Source organism: Aulonocara stuartgranti (assembly GCF_965226115.1).
Source record: "Aulonocara stuartgranti genome assembly, chromosome: 4".
In the NCBI taxonomy this organism is placed as follows: domain Eukaryota; kingdom Metazoa; phylum Chordata; class Actinopteri; order Cichliformes; family Cichlidae; genus Aulonocara; species Aulonocara stuartgranti.
The window spans coordinates 37,559,869-37,579,891 of NC_138942.1; the positions used below are offsets into that span (position 1 = coordinate 37,559,869).

Consider the following 20,023-nt stretch of genomic DNA (forward strand, 5'->3'; position numbering starts at 1 on the left):
TTTGGTTCATAATACACAGAAAAATCAGAGTTATTACCTGTAATAAATGTGAAAGATTCCTGCAGTGATAACCAGGCAGGACTGAAACACATCCAAGCTGTCACCACGGTAACAGCACCGCCCATCCACAGGTGAGGGGAGGAGCAAAAAGAGGGACTTTGACCATTTTATACTAAAAACACTCAACTAATGTTTCTAATATGAAACAAATAAGCCCACATTAATGTGAGCGTTTATTAAATAATAATAATGATGATTTCCTCCTGATCTCATTTCCACAGCAGAGAAAACTGTGGTGTATATTGAGGTGGAGGGTGTGGTCTGTGGCTCAGGTGTAGAGTGAGGGTGGGGTGCACCACAGCAGCATGCTGGGACTGCTGAGGGTGGAGGAGGGAGTGATGATGACATCAGAGCTGCAGCACAGAGACCAGTGAACACACAGTCTGTTCATCTTTGCATAGATACAATATACAGCACAATATTGAATGACAGACACGCTGTGGGAGCTTCCACAGATACACTGACGTCAGCATCCAGAGTCCTCCTGCTGCTCCCCCCTCAGAGCCCCGTGATCAGCACCAACACATTCAGTTAGATGACAGAGTCCAGCTGCAGCTAGAATCAGCTCCCCTCTGTGAACAACAGCACAGCGTCAGTGTTTCACACTCAGTGAAAGGAGGAAACAGCAGAAGAACACCATGTGTGCTACGTTTCCCAGGACACACTACAAACTGCACAAATACAGAGCAGCACGTGGAAGGACCTGGAGCTGCATTTACAGAGCTGCAGACAGCGTGATGTCCTGTATGGACAGGTGGAAGGAACCAAGTCCTCAGCTGGAACACTCGTGTTTGTCCACAGACAGGAAACACAGCAGGAAACTTCCTCACAGAAGTGCAGCTCATGGATAACACACTTCCTGTCAGTCAGAATGAGGCTGCAGCCAAACACAGAAAGGTGTTTTTGTCCAGATGAGCCCAGAGAAGAAACACGAGTGTTCACAGACATCAGAAGCTCAGAGAGGTGAAACATGAGGTTGGAGTCCTCGTCAGCATCCAGAAGAGCTGCTGTGAAACCCTGAGTACTCATGACAGACTCTGATGGCACAAACACATCATGATTCAAACAGAAAGACAAACATGGAGCTCCTGATCCTCCTGCATGAGAACAAGCTGACATGAGCGCTGTGTCTGAGAGTGTCTCCCTGTCACAGTGACAATAACACAGCTGCTGCTCACAGTCATTAAACTGACCTGAGGTCAGCTGTGCTCCTTACATATGAACCATGTGACCTCACATCAGTGCTGTGGATGACTGTAGTCATAGAAGAGTAGAGCTGTAGCAGGTGGTGTGAGGAGGAGGTGGTGTATTCTAGTTAACGCAGTACTGAAACACTCCAGCAGAGGGCGCTGTTAAGTCCTTATTGTAACACAGTTACTGTGTGCAGTTAGACTTCATACATAATCTGCACTTATTTCCATCAGACATGCTGTCAGTAAATGATTGGTTTCTATTGATTCTACTTCCTGTTGACTCGTTTGATGACAGTGAAACAATCACAGCTGATTGTGTGATGATGTAAACTGTCACTGTTACATTCAGTGTGTGTGACATAATGTTAGTGCAGGCTGATAACAGCCTGGTTCTGTTAGAAACACATGAACGTGTCCATAGATCAGTGTGTGTTTAACATGAGAGCTTCAGCCCTGCTGATGTGTTAAATAAAGACATGCAGGAAAACTGATGAGACTCTGAAATAACTCTTTATATTTATAATGTAACTCTGCATCAAAAGAACAACAAAGGATCCCAGACAGGTTTCTGTGAACAAAGACCATTCTGATGTTTCTGTGTTTCTAACACTTTGACATTATTAGTAAACAGACTGCAGTGAGCAGCATTTATAAAGAGCTTCTATATAAAGATATGACAGCTGTTTGACAAGTTTATCACTCTGTGTTTGGACCTGATCAGTCCAGCTGTTTACTTGAAACATGTTCATTTACCTGTTCTGTTATATTCATGTTCTTGTCTCTGTTGAAAACACATTTTAATGTCCCTCAGATTTTTCTCCCAGATGAATAAATATAAAAATGACACAAACTGACTGCAGCTACTTTTTGTCCTTTCTGTCAAAAACCTTCATGTGACTCATGAGAGACACGTTTCAGCTGTTTGTGACAGATCAGAGGCCAACAAGTCATTTATAACACTTTCCATCATTGTTTAAAGTTCTCAGTGTTTCTGTGTTGCTGCGTATAGGATCTCCCAGCATCATCACTGTGCTGTCCAATCATTGTGTGCGAGGTTACCCTTATAGTGCGATGTGTGTTTGCACAAAGAGAAGCATGTGTGTCAAATATAAATAAGCACAGAACAGAAACAGCTGCTCGTTTCTTCTGTTTAGAGTCAAGTTAGTGTTTTGTGTCTTTGTTTGAGGCCTGATGTCGAGCAGAGGTGTGTGTAACTGCACTGGTCTGTTATATGTGTGAAGTGTGTGCTTCTCTTCAGCATCATCTTTGTCACTGCTGATTCCTTTGTGTCATCATGTGTTGAGAAGAGAGAACAGTTATAACGGAGGAGCAAAAGGAAGCCCTGAAATCTGCATCAACAAGGAAGTGTTGGCTCACCAGTGATCCCAGCAGAGCCACTGGTTTGGCTCCAGTTGTTCTAGATTCAATGATGTTGTTGCTACAGATACATGTCAGCATCTTTATTGAATTTAATATGAAGCAGAAATGGTGTCATTAGGAGAAGAAGAGGAGAACAAGTCCGGCGAGGAGGCAGCAGCTCTTAAAGATGAAACAGCAGCTCAGCCCTGAGCTCAGAGAGCTGCACATGAAAAAGCTCCTCAAGCAGATCCTGTCAGAGGTTTGTCATCAACAGGAGGAACTGTTCACATCATAGGATGAAGATGCTGTCAGCTGGATGAAGAAGGTTATTTAATGCAAACGTTCACACTGAAGTCAAATTGTTGTCGTGTTGAACAGATTCATGTACTGATCGTCTCCAGAATGTTAGAAGAGCTTCAATGAATCATTAGAAACAACTTACAGCTGCACAGCTGTGTCAAACACATCTGTGTGTCATTGTGGGATTGTTGTGTTTCTACATGTGACACACGTCTAAAACATGCACACAATCTGAACACAAACAGGGACTCATGTGTTCCCACAGCCAGATGCTGAGAGCCATTTCCTTGTAGTCCTGTGTCTACATACATGAACCATTAGATGTTATTGGAATGATTGTCAGCTCTGATAGTTTCATGTGTGTTTAGCTGGACGCTGTTTGATCCTCGACATGTTTAAAGGTGTCCAGTCCTGAGACACTGGGGCTGGAAACAGCTGTGATGTCATTGGACTGTCACACAGACAGAAGTGCATGAAGCGAGCAGCCGAGGAGCCGCTGATGTTTTGGATTCAACAGCATTTGAAAGGTCGACACAGACACATTTGCACACAGAAAGCTGAATCTGTCATATGCCACAGTGAACTCACTGTTCAGTGTTTTTCAGGAAGCTTCTTAACTGCCTCTGCTGCCAAACAAGCAGCTGATGTCCTTGAGAAGAAGCTGAAGAAGTCTTCAACAACAAATACAGGAAGTGGACTTTCAAATACTAGATTCACTTTAGACTCACAGAGAAATGACTCAACCAGCTGTGTTTGACTCTATGAAAGGTCAGTGTGTGTCTGCACACAGACTGTTGTGTTGGACTGTTATTCAGTTGTCTGCTGAATGGTTTCAAATGTCTGCATCTCAGCTGTGATGAGGCTGGGGGTCATGGGAGGCCACCGTAGCAGCCTCTTCAACATCATGACATCATCATAAATGCTGCTGGACTGTCTGATGGGCTGACGGTGAAAAAGCCGTCGGGAAGGAAACAGAAGACATTTCAGAGGCTGCAGCAGATTTCTTTGATTCGGGGCCTTTTTCAGCTTTATTGGACAGAGCAGTGAAGATAAGTGACAGCAAAGCAGAGAGAAAGGGGGCGTGGCCCGGGTCAAAGCCAGGCCAGCTGCTCTCCACCTCGTGGTCACCTGCTCATCCTAGTGAGCTCCACCAGCAGCCCTTTCACACACTTTACACTGTCAAACACTGTGTGTGGACCTCAGCTAACAACAGGCTACATTTAAGTCTGGACTACATGCTTTTATATTGTTTTTATTCCATCAGCAGCTCAACATCATGAGCAGCTTTGACATAAAGACATCAAACTCAAGCTGACTTTAAGCTACTTTTAATACAGGGGCTCAAAAACAACAACATCTTTATTATATATCAGGACACAAAGTCATTTCATCTCAAAGGGAAACAGCTTTATTTGGAATAACCAGCACTATCAACTGGTTTGGGATCTCCACCAGTTTCATGTCTTTGCAGCTTCTCCAACAAAGTTCCTGTAAAATCAGCATGTTTGTCTTTATTGGTTTGATAGTGATTGATTATTCAGTCCCAATCTGCTGTCATCTAAAGAACAAAATGATGTTTCTATGAGTCACAAAGCTCCAGATGTTGTCGGCTTCACAAAGAAAACAAAGAACTTAAACACAAAGTGTTTGGAGCCAAAATGTTCCCAAGCTGCTCTTTTTGAAATGGCAGAGGTACAGTGGTGTCTAACAGCACACTGTGGAAGGCAAACATGTTATTGTTGGATGAAACTTCATGAATCCTTTGTAGATTTGAGCTGTTGGAGCCTTTCTTTTCTCTTCAGGTGTACAGATGCTGAGGAGGCAGGTGAAGCAGGTGGAGCTGTTGTGATGCTGGCAGAGGGTGTGTCTTAGTAACTCTGTGAGGCAGAACTGGATCCAACATTGTGGATGTGTTGATGTTGGAGCCATTAAGAGTCTCTGGCCACACTGTAGGATTTCCCTTTGATCCACTGTGGGGGCATTTTGGAGTCTGTCAGTGAAACTCTTCATGTTTGTGTTTGACTCCAGTTTATAGAAACAGAGGAATGTGTCATGCTTTTGTTCGGCCTCCACAAATACACACATTTGTTCATTGGTTGGACTTTTTGGAAGGAGACACATTGAAAACCATGTTAATAAGATCTTGTTGTTTCCTGTGGATCCGACACAGAGAGTGGACTTCAGACAGAAAGCGTGGAAGAGATTTTAGAGGCCGTGTGTGGCAACAGGAAGTTTCTGTGTGTTTGCTGATCTTACATGTGGAAAACAACACGTGATGTTTGTGAAGTCCTACAATGATCATTGTTCTCACAGCATTTTGAGTGGGAACAGTTCAAACTGGGAGTAGTGGGAGTTATTTACTGATTGAAACAAGCTGAATGTTTCTGTGACGATGAAGATCAGCAGCTCAGCTGATCAATGAACTGACATCTATCAGTCGTTTCATGAGATGAAGTCATCAGCAGACATTTGTTCTGACTGTGTGATGAATGTCAGAACGTCAGGGCTCTGCTTTAGTCACTGCTTGATGATCATTGGCTCATTGTTGAATCCAGGGCCCAGTCTGACCTCTGACCTTTGCTGCAGGTCTTCTGTGTTATCTCCACTTTCATGTCTGATCTTCTGCTGTATCGTCCAAAATAAACATCTGGATCATTTCCAACACTTCAGCAGATCTTTAGTTTGGGCAGTGCAGCACAGAATAACACATATTGTACTATACTGCCCACTTCCTGATCTTATTGGATCTGTGTGTGAGGTTGGTGAAGGAAACACATGTTTACTGAGTGAGTCGCTGCCATTAGGAACTAGTTTTTATATCACAGCCTGGAAATCACACAGGACCATTTCTGCAAGTGAAAAGTCGTCATTGGAGGAAAATGATTGTGTAGTTTGTGCGACTGAAGAATTGTCCCAACTACATGTGCTGCTGACCCTTGACCTTTTCTTTAGGTGCACAGAGGAGTCTGTGGGAACATCCAGAACTGAGGCATCTTGTGTACAAACGTGTTCAGACCAGATGTCAAATGATGTCAGATGTCATCCGTGAATGGATGCAACTGTGGATCGTTCCAATAAAATGAGGCAGTTTTGTAAGTACAAGCCCACTACAACCCATCATCAACATTTTAAATTACATTATACATCTTCACTGATATAAAGCACCACTATTTTAACCTGATTCACTTTTTCCACCCTAACAGTTCATTCCTCAAATCAAACAAGATATTTGACCCTAAAAAAATGCATCAACAAATAATTTTGTAATAAAATATTTATTCTTCAACTTTTACAAGTGAAATCAAACAAGTGTGTTTAAGAGTGAAACCAGAGTGGAAGCTGCTCATATAGAGTCCAACCCAGGCTAAAGTAAGCTGAGTAGAGCAGCACCATCAAAGTGTCGGCTCTCTGGACACGGTGCAAGATCGCCATCTGCAGGACAAAACTAGTTTTTCTCGCCCTCCTCGTCAACATCAAGATGATGTCATCGTACAGCAACTGATTCCCTGTCCGTCTGGAACAAAGCATTTACATTAAAAAGACATTTACAGAAAATACAAACACCAACAACACATCTCATCATCACATGATATTTTATTATTTATTATATTATATATTTTTATTGTACCATCAACATCAACAAACACCAGCATATTTTCTTTGAGATTGAGTAGAGTGGACCTTTCCCTTGGTTCACTTCCTGCTCGCAGCATCAGCTGACCTCTGACTTCCTGGTTAAGGTCTCTCAGCGTTGACTGGAATATCAAATCGGACTCACACCATGTTCTTGTAATGTGGTCATGTCTGTCAGCTGTTTGAAGAGCATCTCTGGCCTAAACACAATAGGAAGAACAACAACACGGCTAAAAAAAACAACACATTTCCATATTAGATGAAGGGCACCGTAACTGGAAATGGTAACATTCATCTGATGCTGCTTTGGATTTATCTTCTGTTTTAGATCAACTTTGATCACTTCGAGCCATCTTAAGTCCGTTTGTTCTAACTTCTCACTAACATCTCGTATGATTTAAGATCCCTGCTGTTCCCCAGCTGCCCTGTAGGTTTGTGCTTTGACCTCCAGAGGGCGACAAATCAGCACAGACAGAGAGCTCCATTCAAACTTTGCTGCCATCAGGAATAATTCTTCAAATATAATCATCAGTGTTTGAGCAGCTATGATATCAGGGACAATCTAGACATGTGTGACAATACTGAACATGTCACATGACACACCTCAAACATCATGTGATCCACTCTCAGTCTGCACTTTCATTCATGACTTCAACAGGTTGAAATGAGCTTTGAAGAAACATTCAGTGAAATAAATCTTTCATGGATTCATGTGAGCAGCAGATGAACTTTACAAAGAATCAGTGGATTTATCTTCTGTTTTAGATCAACTTTGATCACTTCGAGCCATCTTAAGTCCGTTTGTTCTTCTCACTCACTAACGTCTCATATGATTTCAGATCCCTGCTGTTCCCCAGCTGCCCTGTAGGTGGCCTCAGTGTGTCTCACACCATTTACAGATGATTACAGGTCGTTTACAGTTCAAACAGGTCCAACATAAGAAATATGTAGAAAATATCCTGCTATAACAGTTTGGGTCAAAGTGCAGATGTTCCAGATGTTCTGAGTCTGTCTGTGTTTCATGTTAACATGTAGATGTTGGACCAAAGTGAAGCTTTTTGATGTGACTGCAGGAATGTGAAGTGTAACTCTGAGCTGTAGGAAATGAAACTAAACGGACTTTTTCTCCTTTATTTATAGGAAAGTGTAGGAGAGCAACAGATGAACAAGCGTTACTGTAACAGGAAACATCAGAGGACCTTTATGTTCATCATCATCACTGTTTCCTTGTTCTGTCACAAACACACAACACTTCCTGCTCTCTCTCTGATGGATCTGATTGGCTGTTTCATTCACAGGAGGTCAGGGCGTCACACCAACAGCTTTAACTGCACAACGACACACTTTAAATCATCTGCAGACAAACCTGTGTGTTTGATTTATGAAGAAATAATAAAGACGTGTGTACAGCTGTCCATGAAGCAGCTTCTCACACAAACTCTGACACTTCAGCCACTTTAATTCCTGCAAAGCTGCGTAATAAAGAGCTGTGACTGCTATGAGCTGCTGATGATGACTGCATGAAGCTCTCAGCTGAAGCTTCTTTCATTTAGTTTAATGTTAATGTCGCCTTTTTAAGTCTGTGTGAGGATTTTAATGACACACATTAAAGGAGCTTCTTTGATTAGAACCAAATTCATGTTGATTTTCAGCCTGAAATGATAAAAACTTTAATAATTCTGTTTATAATCATAAACCTGGAGACTAATGAAAAGTATAATAGTGAAAGAAAGCCTTTATTATTTGAGTAATGCCTGAATCTGCTCAGAGACGGAGACAACACAGAGGTGTTGATGACAGTTTGACATTAACTGAATTAAAAACAAAGTGCTCTTATTGTGAAAATCTGCCTCCTACTTCTTTAAATCATTTTTATGTATTTTTTAACCTCACAGTGAAACATTGAGGCATTAATCTGACACAGTTTGATCAGCAGCTGTGTTTTCACTGACGTTTCACTTTGATTTGTTCAGACTGAGCAGAGAGGATCGGTTCTCTGTGTGCGCACTGCTGAGAAACACAAGCTCATTTCTGCTGTTTCATGAAAAGTGTTATGGAGGAACAAGAAGTTCAGCCTCTAAACTCTCAGCGTGAGGACTGAGTGAAGAGTTTCAGAGCAGAGAGTTTTGGCTCACAGATTTTAGCGTCTACACAAAGAGACGATTACGCACTTGATCTGAGAACATCTCCACCTCCTACAAACAAACTCTCCTATGAGCAGCTGTCACAACCACAACAGGCAGAAGACTGGATTTCTTCAGGTCAGATTTCATGCAGTTTGCATAAATTGTGTGTCACAGACTTTGTAGTTCACATTTGTGTGACTCGTTTAAATCTTCTCCTCCTGAAAGTGAAACTCTTACAAACACATCAGGCCACAACCTGCTGCAGGTTAATGATTGATCTGAAGGCAGCTGACCTTTGAGCAGGAACTTGTGAGTCTTTTATTGTGTTTAGCACTGCCAAGTGCTGGCCTCTGCTTCCACCATCACATTTACACTGGTAGGTTCAGCACTGCTGCCTGCTTCAGACTGAATCCAGCAGCACAAAGACACAAGTTAATAAAATCAGCATCTATTCCTTTATCACTGCTTTGTTACAGAGGAGAACAACGCTCCAGTAACGCGTAATCCGATTATTTTTTTGAAGTAACGAGTAAAGTAAGGGATTACTATTGCAAAAACAGTAATTAGATTACCGTTACTTTCCCGTAGGAACGCTGCGTTACTGCGTTACTAAAACCGTGATTTTTTTGCGAGAATGTCTCACGACAGTGACGTAAGCGAGTGCGCCGTTAGTGACAACAGCAGTGTGCAGATCAACAATGGATCACATATCGAGTGCAGAGAGAGTATGAGCGTGCAGCGTTTAAAGCGTGGAAGTACTGACCTTACTTTGAGTTTGATTCCATAAAAAGGGACAAAAACATTAGTGTCCGCTGTGCGTGGGAAGAAAACTTCTTTTTACAGCGAAAAAACCCCTAAACTTCCAACAAGCACCGAGTAGCTACGACGTAATGGGAACCTCACAGAGAAACTCGCGGATTCTTCCACTGACCGCGGCACACCTGCACCAGGGTAAACCTCCGCCTACCCCACTCCTGCTTTACAGGTGAAAATAGAGCAACAGGACCGCTGAGTCTTTGACTTTATTTATTTTCTGCTGTGTTTTACTTGCATCTATTTGAAAGACTGAGTGTAAACACAAAAATATTTTATTTTATGAGCTGGAATGTGCAGAAAATAGGTTTAAATGTTAAACTAATTTCTTCCAGTCAGAGAATGTTGCATATAATTAAATGTTTGCTTGATGCATAAAGTTAAAAGATTAAATCTAATAAAACAAGTTTTAAAAAGAGACTTTTCCATTTGATTACATTTTGTATGATGGATTATGCAGAAAAAGTAGAATTGGGCTGAAAGATCTATCGCTTTATCACCTACTCAGGTTGTAAATCGGGTTTTTAAAAAGTAACTAAGTAACTAATTACTTTTGAAAATAAGTAATCAGTAAAGTAACGGGATTACTTTTTGGGGGAAGTAATCAGTAATTAGTTACTGATTACTTTTTTCAAGTAACTTGCCCAACACTGGACAGAGTGTTGGCTTCATCACCGACACACGTCACCACATCAGGAAACAGCTGGTTCAGTGAGTATTTAAGGTTCACTGCAGACAAACTGGAGAAAAACGAATCCCATGAAACATTTGTTACTGGTTTCTGACCTCGTCGTAGAGACTCACATACCTGTGTTCTGCTATCAGTGTGATCACATGTGCTGGTACAGTTTGCCAGGTTGACCCATGTAACCTCCACTATCCTGTAGACGTGGAATATGTTTCACATATGGATCGCTTCATTACTCGACTATGACTGTGTGCTTCACAGGTGCTTACTGAAGTGCTGCTTTACACAAAACCAGACAGTAAAAATAAGAACTGCAGGTCCAGACCACAGGTTTATGTGTTGATAATGATGATGTGCAGTCACTCATTGTCACAGGATACTTCCTGCAATGATGCTACGGGTCATGCAGTTCTGCAGAAGTGGAGGAAACAGATGCTTTTCCTAACAGAGACACTTTAATGACTTAAAGAATCTAACTGACACACAAACCTCAGTTTGTCTGACATTCATGAGAGTAAACTGCTCCTGAATGTTCTGTTAGTTCACTGGATGTTCACCTGACTTCAAATGTAAAGATCCCTGAGACAAACTCTCACGAGTTCAGCGGCGACGCGATCGCACAACCAGCCGCGACGTTAAAGGCCGACGCGCTCACTACCTTTGGTTACAGCTCTCAGCTCACACGACATACACAAAAATAATGACAACACGAGTCCTCTGTAGGACGTCACTGTGGTTTACTGACAATGTTCTCAACAACAGACGCACAACCCTGGTTTGGTCTGGTTATTTGTGTTGTACGGCTTCGTTGGTCTGACGAGCTTTTAGGGATGTCAGCAGAAGGATTTCACGTGCTGAGGTCATATTTATGAATCAACCTGAACAGCTAATAGTTTACCTCTGTATTTTATAACACATATGAACACGTTATAGTAGATTTGTGCAATGTGTGTTTCACGTCTTTATGGGCGTATAGATCTGTAAACAGGCTGATGGGTGTGTGTCTGTTTATTGTAGCGGTGCAGAAATGTTAAAAATGATGATAATAACAACACTTCTCACATCAGGCTACAACACAAACCTCCTGATAGCTGCAAACAGCAAAACCCCCAACGACAGGCACACAAAGAGCGAGCAGGGACCCACCCTGCCAGCATGTGAGCCTCCTACTACGACTCACTGTGGAGCAACACAACACCAGGAGACGGAGGATACGAGAGAGGATACAACTGCTGTGGGGGAGCAGCCACACACTCCACAGGAGACGACGGGGTGAGAGATGGTTCGGTGCTCCTAACATCATGTGGACGCTCATCTGCACATAAACAAACCTCACCTAACCCCACCTCCTTTCTCTTTTTGCAGGGTGGGGTGCTCCATCCTTACACACTTTGCACCACGTGGCGCTCCATCTATTCGTTTACCTTCTTGGGTCTCTTCCTCCTCTGTCCCAGCCCGTTGAGCCGATCGCTGGGGTCCAGCCTGTAGTGGGAGTGGCTGTCCTCGCTCATCCTGTCCCCGTCCACTCCGGGTTATTCCTTTCTTCTTTCTGTCCTCTGAATCGAGCTGACCTCTCTCCTCTCTGGTCCTCGCTCTCTGAGCCGGCGGAGCATGAGAGAGAGGAGTGGTTGGGGAGAGGGAGGGGAGACGAGCGAGGGAAGGAGGGAGCACAATGGTGTTGCCATGGCAGCAGCTGCCACCAGTGTTTATCTGGAAACGTCGCTGGCAAACCAGAATAGTTGCCACACGTTGCCACTGACTCGTCTGCACAAAGCATTTTGTAGGTTACAGCATGAAACGACTGCAATCTCCACATTTACACGCACAATTTCTGTTTTACTCTCAAACTGATCAATAACAGCTTTCCTGTGTAACAAACACACAAAATAAAACAACTGTACCACCAATCAAACACAAGGAAAATAAATGATATTGTGAGTTCAGCAGTGGGTCTGTGACCGGTGTGAAAGAGGACGATAGATGAGTGGGTGTTTGTAGAAACAACCTTTGTGATTTAAATGTGAGACAGCAAAGCGTCAGACAGAAGCCTGAGCTGAATATTTCCTGTGATATGAAGTCACCGTGTTTGGGTCGGTCAGTGGACTACTACTCAGTGAGTGTCCCACACACACACAGACCCACACAGACCCACACACACACACAGACCCACACAGACCCACACAGATCTTAATGATGGCCTCAGGCTTTGAGCTCCCACTAACAGCAGGTACCAGCAGCATCCCATCAATAGTGATGAAAAATGCAGCTACAGCTGCTTTTCCACTACTGGAAGTTAATCAGGTCAAAGCTGGAGCTTCACCCTGTTCAGACTGAACCATGTGAGCCGGCCTCGCTCCACAGAGGACGCCTCCAGGACAAACGTGGGCTCCATCGAGGCCCACAGCTGCTGTGACATCGTGGACGTGTTCTTCAGCTTGTTTTTCAAACAATCTCAGCAAACGTGCCAAAATCATGTTCAGTGAGACTCTGTGGCACACAATCCAAAAACAAAGAAGGCTAAAGGACATGCTCTGTCCTCTGTGTGACCCACAGTCGTGGCTCAAATGTGGGACTGTGGCCTGGTGTGACCTGAACACTGTGGGAACCTGAGGGGCAAATCTGAGGATTTCATTTGGCTTTTTCATTAGAGATAAGATGGATTATGTGAATGAAAAGGCAACACACACACACACGTAGGGTAGCTGTAGCCCGACTGGCTCATCTGCTAATCAGAGGGTTGCTGGTTCGATACCTGGGATCCAAAGTGCAAACTTTTGGGGAACGAGTCTACTTTGTGTGCATCTGAGGTTGAAGCGGAGCTGGTTTCAATAAACTGCTAGTTTCCCTTTCATACTCCTGAAGGACGTTCCTCACAAAGAGCGAGGCAGCAAGTCTGTGCAGGTCCTCAGTCATGCAGGTCAGCGTCGTCTGAAGAGCTTCTCAGAGTTTCATCTCTCACCCAGTTCCAAGCCCAGTTTGTGTCCCAGATACATGCCACTGATGGCCAGGAAGTGACATCACTGGATCAGTTATGAGAGCGAACCCTTCAAGACTCAAACCTGCCTGGCAACGAGGGAAACGGCTACACAGGAAGTCCAGTGACGGGGTGCAGATGTTCCATCACCGGGATGTCATCGCTTGTTGTGTTTGCGTCACATACAAATGACATCACGGGACTTTCAGGTTGTGTTGCTGTAACAGCCCCACCCACACTGAGGTGGTGCTCAACTGTAACTGAGAAACAGAGTCGAGTAGAGTCAAGTTGAGCTGAGGCAGTTATGTTCTACTGGAAAAGAGGCGACTGTGGCTCAGGACGTCAGTCGGTAGTTCGATCCCCGGCTGCTCCAGTCTGCGTGCCAAAGTCACCTTGGGCGGGATACTGGCCCCTGTTGCTGCCAGTGCTTTTATTAGATGCTCTGGAACTGGTTTAGTGCTTAGGGAGGGTAGAAGAGTGCTATATAAGTGCTATATAAGAACCAGTGCATTTACCATTTACCATTACCATTACTTACATTCTTTACAAATCCTACCATGTGGATTCATGGATTTTTTTTCACATTCTGTCTCTCACAGTTGAAGTGTACCTCTGGTGCAAATTACTGACCTCTGTCATCATTTTAGGTGGGGGAACTTGCACAATCGGTGGCTGACTAAATACTTTTTTGCCCCACTGTAAAATTCCCTGTCTGAATTACTTCTATGATTTATCGTGCAGTTTAGTGGAACTACAAGAAGGCTCTTATTACTAATAGGGATGGGTATCGTTTAGGTTTTATCCGATACCGGTGCCAAACCGTTACTTTTGAAACGGTGCCGGTGCTTAAACGGTGCTCAAACCGGTGCTTAACGAATGGAGAACACAAAATTGGTCCAAAAACCTCTCATGTTCAGCTGTTTTTTTGTAAAAATATAACAATGTTAGCCTTTTCTGCAGCTATGGGGCATATATGGTATCACTCTTGGCTGGAAGCAGTGCTTAAACAATGGAAAAAACACAAACTTTGTCCAAAAACCTCTCATGTTCAGCTGTTTCCCTCTTTTTCTTTGGTCATTTTAGCCTTTTTGGCCACGGTGAAGGGAGTATCTGCCATCAAACAAGAAGACAGCCGCATGTAGCTATGATGATGTTTGCTAGTTCACCTTACATGCATTAATGTAATAACGTGGTTAGCCTACTCAACGTAAATTACACACGAACAACATTAAGCTACTCACGCAGAGAAGAACGGCTGCTGCTGCATCATCATCCTCATCATTTCTGCTACACTGGCAGGGCTAGGGGCCAGGACTCTCCTCTTCAGGTTTTTGGGGGATGATGCTAACTCCGGGTCCGATAACAGGCACCACACCCGCAGTAGATGTGCACGGTGTGAGGTCTCGCAGCAAGCTATCAAATACGGCGCATTTCTCGGCTTTTAAAAAAAATGCTATGCGTCGCCAGGTGTGTCATCAGATTCGAGGTGTTACCTCCTTTGACAGCATCACAGTATCAGCTTAAAGCACTTGTTGCTGCTGAGTTTGCATATTCTGCTGTGAAGTACAGCCAGACTTTGACCGCTTCGCCTTGGGCATTTTTAATCTGTAGCTCTGCTCTAAAAGAACGTACGTACCTGGGCCCGCCTACTATCCTCGGAAACGTAAAATGATTGGCTAGAATCTAAAGTGTATGACAGCTCAGGAAAAAAAAAGCACAGAAATAAAGCACCGAAATGTGCGCTGCCTTTCAGTCTGGTTACCACTGTTTATGTCAGAACCGGTGCCATCATGGCACCGGACACCGGTACCCATCCCTAATTACTAATCGGTTCTCAGTAAACTTTATGCTTTATAAGTGTTTGCAGTGCTATGAGATGTAAAAAACTAAACCGAAATACACTTAAATACAAGTACTGTATTAACTATTATGTAAAATAAACTACAGAGTGCACTCTGCAAAGTGTGCTTGCAGGCAAGAGATGCAAGAATGCATGACAGAGCAATAGAATAGAATAGAATAGAATAGCTTTTATTGTCACTGTTACAAGAACAATGAAAGGCTGTTTGACATTTCTCCATGTGTGTGAAGTATTTACACAATCACAGACAAATTTACATTTACACAAGAACGATATGTACAAGTTATACATGCACCTGCAAACATACGGATACACCCATACAAACATACACGCACATGCATACATGTATGTATAAATACATGCATGCGAACATACAGACGCATGTCTCCACATACACATACATACATGCCATGGCTCGCTGACTGGGAGTGCCGACCTGAGCTCCACAGGAATGAATCCAAAAATGTTACATTTTAATGTTTCAGATCATCAACAAAATGTTAATATTAGACACAGACAACACAAGTAAACACAACATGCAGGTTGTAAATGTAGCTATTTATTCTTATTAGAGTTATAATTCAGCCCATCGGAGGGTTTTCAAGTCTGAACCGCCTTTTTAAGCCACAGCATCTCAGCCAGTTTGAATAGACCAAAGTCCCTCAGAGGTGAACTGGCTGATCATTGAACACATGTTGGTGACATTGATGGTCAGGGATGCAGAGCAGATGCAAAGCCACAGCAAACCACAAAGAGAAGCCCAACAAAGAACCTGGTGTCTGTATTTTTAGATTTTAAGGTTTTTTGATGAAGACAAAAACAAGGACAGCTTCCTCCAGGGAGAAGCTAGAAGCTGCCTCCTGCAGCTATAAATAGCAAGGCTTCAGGAAATCTCACTCTATGTCAGGAGTATGGACACTGATGGGATGGCGTGCACCCTGCTTAATATTTTGGAGGACTAATTGCAGCATCTCAGTCATCAATGAGGAAGTAAAGCAGGAAGCCGATCGATGCACTGTGATCGATGATCTAGGTATAAAGTAAACTGCCATTAATGGTAAATATTATTAATGTATATACAGACCATAAATATTTAAACAGGCACATAGTTTTGTTCTTTAAGGTTAACAAAACCATGATAACGGTGTCTACGTTACAGGACATTTCAATGTGAATGTAAGTGCTCTATTCTTAGGAAACCGTGGCCTTTCTGTCGGTTTGGATCTGCTGATGAGCCTTTGGTCTATATAAATAGACTGACTATGGCATAATCATGACTTTTGTCATCACAGAAGTGATGGGAACATTCAAAGACTAAAAAATAAAGCTGTGGAAGAGCAAATAGTGTGCACAATTCATCTGATCGCAGAGAAGCAGTGAAAAACCCACAGAAAGTAAAAGATAGACGTCCTAAAAACTGGTGCAATTCAGTATAATATCATTGCATGTTTTGTTGCAATGGAGCAAACAACAACAGTACACTACTTTGCTGGGACTAAAGTATCTCTAATATAACATGGATGCTGTAAAATGTGATTGTGACATCCTTGACGTATGCACAGGAGTACAGAAGTAAAACAGCAGGAGTGTTAGCTCTACAGAGGAAAAGACACGCCTGTTACGTCGCTTACTACCTGCTTCTTGTCACCACATCGCCCGGTAGGATGGTTTCGACTCTCTCTGTAAGTGTACATCTCACTCTAGACTCTGGCTAACCCATTCTCTCCTCCCTCCACAGCTTTCCTACCAGCCCACCTATGGCTGTGCCACATTATACTGTTCATGGTAATACTGGTTTAATGTTGGGCAACGATAAAAAAATTAAATATCGCGATAGAATATGGGTAAAGTGCGCATGCGCAGTGCCTTTGTTTTCATACCCACATGGTGGCGATAGAGAATGAGAAGGGGGAAAGCAGATCGTTGAGTGAAACACATGAACCAGAATTGGTTTGTAAAAATGCTGTAACTTCAGTGGTGTGGAACTGGTTTGGTGTTTGTCCGTCGGATACACAACAAAGCACCATTTTTTTGTAGAACACGCAAGCGGCCGTCGTTATTGCCATATTTTTTGGACTAAGGTGCTCTTAAATCTGGGAGTAATCTGGGTCCTAAACTCCGTCCTTCAGGACCCAAAGTCAAACGAACACTGCGACATCACTGAGAGTTAAAAACGGTCTAAATTCTTTCATCTTTAATAAAACGATCAGTGTTGCTGCTTTACCAGGTGTAACTATGAAGTTTAACATCCAGGCATCCATGAAAACAGAATTTATTATATTTAACGGACTTAGAAGTTAACAGGAAGTTAGCAGGAAGTTAGCGGAAGGTAGCTCACTGGTTTTGCTAGTGCCTAAGCATGATATAGCATGTTCTGACTGAGAGATTTCTGAACAAATTAAAACGTACAGCTCTGCTATCACTTCCAACATAAATGGAGACAGGAAACTAAACAGCAGTGACGTTTGTAGGGTTACTGAAGTTGGGCTAGCTGCTATATAATGATGTGCTACATGATCGCTAGCGACACAGCTATGTTAGCATAAACACAGTGAAGCTGGAGGACGAACACTAACACTTTTCCACTCGATAAAAGTTAACGTGAGGGTTCCTGATGGTTAGAGACAAATGCAATCGCATGGCAGGATGCTGTAAACCACAGGTGTCGAACTCCAGACCTCGAGGGCCGGTGTCCTGCAGGTTTTAAATGTGTCCTTGATCCAACACAGCTGATTCAAATGGCTAAATGACCTCCTCAACATCTCTTGAAGTTCTCCAGAGGCCTGGTAATCAACTGATCATTTGATTCAGGTGTGTTGACCCAGTGTGAGCTCTAAAACCTGCAGGACACCGGCCCTCGAGGCCTGGAGTTTGACACCCCTGCTGTAAACCATAGGTGTCAAACTCTGGCCCGTGGGCCAAATTTGGCCCGCAACCTAATTACATTTGGCCCGCGAAGCCATACCAAATTACTATTAGAGCTGGCCTACTGGTATTATACAGCTAATATATATATTGTTTAGTATTAAGCTTTGCTTGTTCCATATTCAGTTTTTCAGCAAAACGTGTTTGAGTCCATAAGAAAAGATTCATTCTTATATCTGGAGGAATAAATATATTTCAATAAATATTAACGTTAGCCCGCGACTTTGTTCCAGTTTTGAATTTTGGCCCACTGTGTATTTGAGTTTGACACCCCTGCTGTAAACGGACCAAACTTCAGTCAGGAGAACAACTGAGATAATCCATCCACAATACGAGGTTAGTCATTAATATACTGCAACAACATGGGAATAGAGCCGCTGCCAGAGAATTCAACATTAATGAATCAATGGTAGAGAAGTGGAGGAAGCAAGAAGAATGAGTTTAATAAAGTTTGATTTATCTGACTGCTTTGTTTCGCTTAATGTGCTTTATAATCCCCTGCAGCTTATGGTCTGAAAAATACGTACTGCAAACGAAATCATTTGAAGAACTTGTTACATTAGCCTTGAGAATAGTTAGCTTCATAACTTGGCCAGCTCCAGGCCTCGAGGGCCGGTGTCCTGCAGGTTTTAGATCTCACCCTGGGTCTACACACCTGAATCAAATGATTAGTTCATTACCAGGTGTCTGGAGAACTTCAAGGCATGTTGAGCCATTTAAATCAGCTGGACACGTCTAACACCTGCAGGACACTCGTGGCCTGGGTTTGGACACCACTGCCATAACTGAATACTGAAAGAAACTACAAGTCACGATCAGCTTCCTCATCAAGAACATCGTGAGAAGTCAGTGCAGCTGAGCAGACTTACTCAGGAGGAGTGGTAGAGAAGGACTGAAGAATGGCCACATCAATTCTCCCTGTGCGATAACACAGGTGGATCCTGCAAAACGAGTGTGTTGTCTCTAGTACAACATATAACAATTCTGGGTTTATCTCTGGACTCCATCTCTTTTACATCACTCTGTCAGAGGCCATAGCTGTGAGTGCCTTCAATCGGGCATACTGGGCATTTGCCTGGTGGGCCGACAGTGATTCTTCGTATTTATGGGTTGATGGGTTTTGTTTTGTTTGTTTGTTTTGTAATGGCATGAGCAATGAAAGGTGGTGGATTGGCCAGATGCTAGCCGATGTGTAAAAATAACTCAGTTGTTTGGTGGTGGCTATGGCAGAGCTTCCACAGCCCTGCTCACAGCATTCCTGACTCTTTTTCGCCTGCACAAAACAGTCCCCTTTAGATTATACCTTCGCCTACTGGGTATGATGGCTCAGCCATCCTGGTGGTCTGGCTTGGCTGTTTAAGAGGGTTTCAGCGCTGGGTGGTTTCTTCAGGCGCTTCCTACTGTTCTTGTGAGGATTGACAATACCACCATGGGGGCTTATATTAGCCATCGGGGAGGGATGCATTCACGCTAATAGCAGCAAACATTTCCTCTCTCTGAGTGCAACACATCCCAGAGTCAGAATGGGGAATGAATCTGCGAGGCGTTGTGTTATATGGTGATTGGGCTTTGCATCCAGCCACTGTAGAACAGCTTCAGCTGGAGCTTTTAGCCACTACATAGAGCAATAATCTTCACTAAGCTTGATCTTAGAAACACGTTCCATCTGGTGGACATTGGGGAGGTGACGAATGGAAAACTGTTTTCAACACTTGGACATTTCAAGCGTGCCGGGCTGACAAATGCCTCAGTTGTTTTCCAGGCTTTAATCAATAATGTGCTCTTTGTATGTGCACCTGTTTGACCTGCAGATTTTTTTCCAGAGAACAACTAGAACAGGAAGCAAGTCAGAGTTCTTCAATGACTATGAGACACTAAGTCTAGTCTTGGTCTTGGTAGCCGGGGATCCGTCCACCATGGCCTCTGATCCTGGCTGCCACGTGGCACACATTGCATGCGACCCCTATGGCGCCCACTGCAGGTGGTGGGCCTGCATAAGAATGGGCCCATGTCCCTTTTTCGGGTTGTGCCCAGCCAGGCCCCATGGACCAGTGCCCGGCCACCAGATGTACAGCTTCTGGCACCCTCCCC

General features: G+C 43.4%; 2 protein-coding genes and 1 long non-coding RNA gene across 5 annotated transcripts in view; 1 reads left to right on the forward strand and 2 right to left on the reverse strand.

Annotated features, from left to right (window-relative positions):
• The window catches only part of LOC309704923 (uncharacterized protein), a 535,689-nt gene that overhangs the window by 459,820 nt on the left and 55,846 nt on the right, over positions 1–20,023 (forward strand). The gene's annotated exons all lie outside the window — the stretch shown is intronic.
• Positions 5,476–11,865, reverse strand: LOC309705003 (uncharacterized protein). 3 transcript variants are annotated; one of them, XR_014276412.1, is made up of 3 exons: positions 11,597–11,865; positions 6,560–6,745; positions 5,476–6,426 (listed from the first exon to the last, which is right to left on the reverse strand). XR_014276412.1 is itself a non-coding variant. In XM_082530596.1 (3 exons), exons 1-3 carry the CDS (start codon positions 11,681–11,683, stop codon positions 6,228–6,230), a joined length of 438 nt encoding a protein of 145 aa, XP_082386722.1. In that variant the 5' UTR covers positions 11,684–11,865; the 3' UTR covers positions 5,476–6,227. The 3 variants fall into 3 exon arrangements, 2 of the variants coding, with proteins under 2 accessions (XP_082386722.1, XP_082386723.1); XM_082530596.1 differs by having other exon boundaries at positions 6,594–6,745; XM_082530597.1 differs by having other exon boundaries at positions 6,541–6,745.
• Positions 14,671–20,023, reverse strand: part of LOC309705063 — a 270,569-nt gene continuing 265,216 nt past the window's right edge. The window contains exon 3 of the long non-coding RNA XR_014276472.1: positions 14,671–14,962. This is a non-coding gene — a long non-coding RNA (uncharacterized lncRNA). The remainder of the gene's footprint in view (positions 14,963–20,023) is intronic.